The sequence below is a fragment of the Hetaerina americana genome, unplaced genomic scaffold (assembly GCF_022747635.1).
Source record: "Hetaerina americana unplaced genomic scaffold, ioHetAmer1.1.p SCAF_4, whole genome shotgun sequence".
NCBI lineage: Eukaryota > Metazoa > Arthropoda > Insecta > Odonata > Calopterygidae > Hetaerina > Hetaerina americana.
This window is the reverse complement of record NW_027286985.1, coordinates 27,961,746-27,968,178: the sequence shown is the minus strand read 5'-3', so window position 1 is coordinate 27,968,178 and position 6,433 is coordinate 27,961,746. Positions and strand designations below refer to the sequence as shown.

General features: G+C 33.3%; 1 protein-coding gene across 1 annotated transcript in view; it reads left to right on the top strand.

The window, feature by feature from the left end:
* Mdr50 (Multi drug resistance 50) overlaps nt 1-524 on the top strand; it is a 66,249-nt gene extending 65,725 nt beyond the window's left edge. The window contains exons 24-25 of the mRNA XM_071590172.1: nt 68-214; nt 315-524. Coding sequence (XP_071446273.1) covers nt 68-214; nt 315-524 — 357 coding nt within the window. The remainder of the gene's footprint in view (nt 1-67; nt 215-314) is intronic.
* Nucleotides 525-6,433: the final 5,909 nt, after the last annotated feature.

Below are 6,433 nucleotides of genomic sequence, written 5' to 3'. Positions count from 1 at the left end.
AGGAATATTTGCTCAGCCCCCCAAAACTGCAATTGTAAATAAATCAACAATGACATCAATTTCACAGGGCTATGATACCAGACTAGGAGAAAAGGGCACTCAATTGTCTGGTGGTCAGAAGCAAAGAGTGGCTATTGCAAGAGCATTGGTCAGAAACCCAAAAATATTACTGCTGGATGAAGCAACATCTGCATTGGACACAGAAAGTGAAAGGGTGAGCATTATGCACATAATAAATATCCATGGGTTGGCAAAAACATTGATGGAGTCCGGGTAATGAATAACTGCTAATTTTGTATTTCATCCTTTTTTAGGTTGTGCAAGAGGCATTAGATAAAGCAAAAGAGGGAAGAACTTGTATCACAATAGCACATAGGCTCTCAACAATTGTGGACTCTGATCTTATCTGTGTCATAGATAATGGGCGAGTGGCAGAGATGGGGACACACCAACAGTTACTCTCCCGAAAGGGAATATACCATAGACTGCATGCATTACAAGGAGGGCGAAACAGAAATAGCTGAGGGCTTTCCTAGAAGAAATTTCTTATAGTAGTTTTATATTGGAACATCAAAATTTGTTAAATAGACAATGTTTTTTTTTTGAAAGAAAACTAATTTTATGAAATACAAGGGATATGGAAATATTTGTAACAGTATTAGAGAAAAATTCTCATTGTAAGATTTTAATGAGAAAAACCAATGCAAGAGTGATAAGGCACATTATCACATATTTATCAATGCTTTTTTGATTTTATATTTTGTCAATTAACGTTATTGGGGTGGCCACTCAATCAGTGATTTCAAATAGATGGTTTTTTAAGGTAAAAAGTCAACATTTTCATGGATATTTAGGAGTTACTGTTTAGATTATTAGAAACTATAATTTTTTATTTACCCTGATAGCTCATAATTTAATTTCTATAATGAGCACATAACTTGTTTATGTGCCTTAAGTCATTGTTATTCACATTAATTCACAAAAACTACTGATTATAGAACTGTGAATTAATTTATGAACAAAACATTAAGTAATTAAGGTAAAAATTCAGATTTTTCTAGATATAAAAATTCATAGACCATTTTCATAAATGTTTCTATACAATGACACTTGATACGAAAGAAATTTGACACAGAAGCAACAGAATATACACCACTACACCTTAAACTTGATACTGATCATGTATCAATATAGTTAATCACCACATAATATAATATGATGAAAACTCTAAACCAGCTAATGTTAACATTTGCAACATCACATTTTACCCACCTTGCTATGCCACATTATATGTATTTGTAGGGTGAAATAAAACTGAATTTGTAAGCCAAATCAAAATTATATTAGTAATTAAGAGGCGACAGTACAATCAATTTACAGGTCTGAACATGAAAATCATAATCATTTAAGTTTTGAAAATTCTTGGTGAATTAAAAGTTTTGAGGTTTCATGGTTGAGTAGCTACCCTGACTTTAGTGAAAATAAATTTAGGCAATTGAGCATGAGATCACTATTATGCCCCACATAATGCTTATCTACTATCCTGCCTCTTTGACTACTGACACATGGACTGAAGAAAACACTTATTCAGAGATTAAGAATGAATGTACTTCAACTGAAAAAAAGAACTTCAGCTGAATGAAGCCAATCACAGAGCATGTTTTTATACTTATTGGGCACATAATTTGTATAATTTTCCATTTAAATATACAACTAGAATGATTCAAAAATATTTATTGCTGTCATCGGGCTAACTAAGAACAAACTCCTTATAACAAAAAAATATGAACTGATGAAAAATTTATTGTTCACTTGAATTCCTCCTTCTTTATAAATATATTGGCTACTAGTGTTAAATATTATTGCCCTTTTCTAGATATGGATCTGCCCATCAATTGTTATGCTTCAATGTACCTAATTACGGGGCATTACAACTTGGAACATTTCACATATAGTTGGGGAGAATTAAAGATGAATTTGTGATAGTATAATTTCATGTACACACATTAAAAATTTCCCTCAAATTCCTCCGAGCAATGAATATGTGTGATTGAGCAGTTTTTTGGGCTTATTTGTTTTGTCCCTTGAACAATTATTTTCTATGAATTGATTAATTTTAAATGAAGCCCTTATTTTTTATTAATTTATATATTGATTTGTATTAATAGTTTTTAATTATAAATAAAAAATAATATTTTTTGTACAATTAGTTTCATTCAAAAAATAACATACCATAATCATCATGACAATCCTTCTCTTTTCTTAATTTGGATCATGAACAGAGAGAAATGAAAGGGGTGAGAGCTTTGCCCTCCCATTCATTGGAGGCTCACAGAGGGTAGAGGGAAAATTTGGCAAAGGCTCACCCGCAGAGGAAGTAGATTCCAATAGTGCTGATTGGGTGAACTAAAATATTTAGTTTTTAATCATGATCCTATTTAATTCAGTCTACCCTTCATTGTGAGGCTAAAGCCAGGTATGTTAATCAACAAGGAAGCAGGTTTCGGTGAAAGCAACTTGCGAATTCTGAGTTCAACTGAATTATTTGGAATTTGTAAATTAATAAAATATGGTTATAAAATCATACTGTAATTGATATCAATATGCCTAACATGTGAGAGATAAGAAGGGGGAAAGTCAAAAAAGTTTGGGGACAACAGGAAACTAATCTAGGTGAAAGAAAGCAATTTCAGTTTGAACTTTGTTACTTGCATTTTTGCTAGAATACATATAAAATAAAACCTTGAATTGCAAGTAATTTGATCTCTAAGGATTTTGCCAGGTGAATAATATTTTTTTAATTTTAACTTAATAAACAAGCAAGGCTACAATATGAACAGTATGTATTTGCTTTGGCCTTTGATCAACATTAGTTAGCCAATGGTTCTTTGTAACACTGCAAGATTGTGGGTAATTGCCTCTCATGCTTCATTTCAAGTGAATAACTGAGATGAAGCATGAGAGGCAACTTTTACTCACATAGTCAACAGCCATACAAGTGTATACTGTTTACTTTAGCATTGTGGTCACATGTGGATGTTTAAAACATTTTTATTTTGTGTTCTTATGTAGTGACTCTTCTTTAGTAACTTTAATGCTACAATGAAGAAAAAGGTTGAGAAGGCAGTAAAAAGGAACAGACAATGACAGTAGAAGTGAAGAAGTAAATCATTGAGAAACACAAACAAGGTACATGAGTGGCTGACATCACAAGACTTTATAAAGTAGTCTACTTTGTCTATCGGCATCTAAGAGAAAAGAAATATAGGGCTAGATGGGTTAGGTAGAGCAATTTCAATTTTGCACAAAAAATTGGGAGTGCAACATTTATTGGCAAGATCGATTTACTCTCAATGGAGAATAAACACAATCATGTGGTCAATTTGGAGGCTAGCTTGGCACTTTTCCATCACAACCCTGATGAATTTATAAAGGCGATCATGCTTGTAATGGTACAAGATTGTTTGGAGACTATTTTGCAAGAAATCTGTATATAGAAAGTTGACAACTGTTGAGTAGTTTAATATTTGATTTGTAATATTTCTTCCAAACTCAACACACCTTTGCTAGTCATAAGATGTGACATTTTACAGACATCTTGGGGCAGTTTGGCGTAAAAACCTTGACAGCAGGAAAAATACATTTCCGCTCAAATGTGAACTCCCAAGAATGCTGGAATTATCACTGGAGGCAACGGGACTTTCCCTCTAGGAAAAAATTTGCACCAGGTCTAGAGCTACAGGAATAATGCCTGACATTCCATAAAAAAAATCTTTAAAAAATTCCAAATTTTGAGGAGTCTGGCGAGGACCAAGAATCTGATCAATCTTGGACGAATGAATTTGTTTAAATTCTACAAGTGGCCTCAGCTATTTCCAAACTTTGATTCGTTGGTCTTTCAAAACAATATTGTTGATTTTGTCAATCATTTTGGAGGATGTCACTTCCACTGGATGTCCTGAAGGATGCTCATCATTTGTGGATGTACAGCCACATTTCATAAACACAGGAGCAGATTGTTCCTGAACTTCATCCAAGTTGGGTTTGATGCCTTTTGGTGTTTAGCCTTTTAAATGGAAGGGTTTACTCACCAAACAAAACTTATTTTTTCCATTTTTCTAAATAAACAAAAGCTTTTTGCTTCAATCAACTATTTAACCACAAGATAGATATAGCTTTAACTGTAACAGCAGTCAAAAGAGAGATGAGGCTTACTAAAAGCAAACCATTTCTGATTCGGTGAGCACCATCTCTGGGTTTTATAAGGATTTAATGAATGACCCACATACTAGGCCATTGGGGAAAAGAATCAAGAAAGAAGAATACTGGTGGCAATAGGAACAAGTGTCAGTGCATGAGATACTGGAACAAATTCTGATGAAGATAATGGGATATAGAGTCAAATATAGGATGCGGCAACATAACCTCCTTTTTTATAAAGCAAAACCCCTTTAAAAAAAGGAAGTTATGTTGCCGCACCCTATACAACATCCTGTGCTGTTGATTTTATTTCAGCACAGTTTGCAACCAAAAAAAGAGAAAATATTTTTTAGACAAAGTAATGTCAGTGCCAGAAAGTCATTCCACTGAGATTAATTTTTAAAGGAAACATGAAAATGTAAAGAACACATTTTTTTCTTTCCAGAAATCTAAGTCATTGTCGTTCAATTCATTGGTAAGATGAATTAAGTTGCTTATAAACCAAAACAACTAAGAGACAGAACAGGATAACTTGTTCTCTCCAATGTGCAGCCAGAGTTTATTGAGTGAAATCATGTTACTTTTTAATAATTAGAAGTGAAACAAAGTCACAAAAAATTGTTCCTGAGGGTGAAAATCAAATAATTAAGTACTCAATATTTCATTTTAGCATTATTTGAAAAAAATAGTATTAACTAGAAGTTATTAGGAAAAATATTTTGTGGCTGAAGTCACCACAAACTCTGAGGTGACTTTGGGTGCTGTACTTCATTGAGTCAAAAATACTTGCATTGTTGCTTTGAGAAAAACTTTTGGACATTGCTAAGATTTACTACAGCATATTTAATTTTATACTTTTGGGCATTCAGAACTGATTTACTTGAAGAAGCAGGGGAAAAAAACTATTACATATGGCCTAAGTAACTTCATTTTATGATATGTTCTATTAAAAGCAAAAAAATAGCAATTGCAATTCTTCTCAATTCAATAAATTTTAAAAGTCTGTGTACTGCTTTTTAAAATGGTTAAATTTTCACAAGCAAATGGCCAGCCGATTTACATAAACAGTAACTCAAAAACTCTATCAGCACATGCTATTTTCAACATGACCATGAGATAGTCTTCTCGGTGAATCCCTTTTACTTGTGAGATTAAACCCAATCATTTTACAAGTCTATCTGAAAGGTGTCCAGCCATGCAATATTTGGAGAAAAACCACCTACCTAGAAAAATGAGGCCTTAGTCCCCTTCAAAGTACTACCTTTGAGATCTCACACACTTATCCCAACACCTCTTCCGCTTTTCAAAATGATCGGCAAAGTCCTTTTTCGGAATACCCATCAGATGCCTCATTGCATTCTCCTGTATCTTGTCAATGTCAAGGATTTCATACTGCAGTTGAAGGGGACTTGCTCCAAGCCACTATCAGTGACCCAGATTTTCTAAAAAAGTCATTATTTAGAGATTAGTCATGGGTATATGGCTATGACCTTGAAAGAAAAATCCAGTCTTCCCAACAGTTGGATCCAGACGAGATAAAGGAGAATGCAGCAAGGTAAGACTTTGCCGATTGTTTTAAAAAGAGGAAGAGGCACTGGGATAAGAGTGTAAGGCCCCATGGGGAGTACTTTGAAGGTCTCCCTTCCAAGGAAGTATTTTTATGTCTCATTGTCATAGGTAGGCTATTTTTTCAAAATATTGCATGGCTATACTTCCTGGACAGACCTTGTATTTCATAATAATGAGCCAGCATTTTTTCAAAGTAATTTTCCCATGCCTTTCAAGTTGAGCAGGAAATAAAACAATGCCAAACAAAATCACTTCATACTGATGACATTTAACACAAACCCACAAAATAATAGCATGTACAAGAATTGTGTAGATTCATAATGTGCAAATGCTGGAGCTTTCCAAAAATTTTCGCTCACCATTTTTGGTAAACCATTTCAAATTTGATATTTTAGCAGAAATACTAATGAAATTAAATTAAAATTCTAAGAAATGAGGAATTTTTTAATCAGAGAAATATTAATTTCATTGTCCCTGCTGTTTGTTCATTGAGCTATACATCACACTTCTCTCAACTGAGAAGCAACAGGCACATTAAAAGACCATAAGGAAACATCACAGGCCTAATATTATAAAAAAACAGTATAACATAAAAAGGAAATAACATTCAATAACTATAATGTGTTATAAATAAAGGTCAATAATTGAGGATACTTCTTCCAAT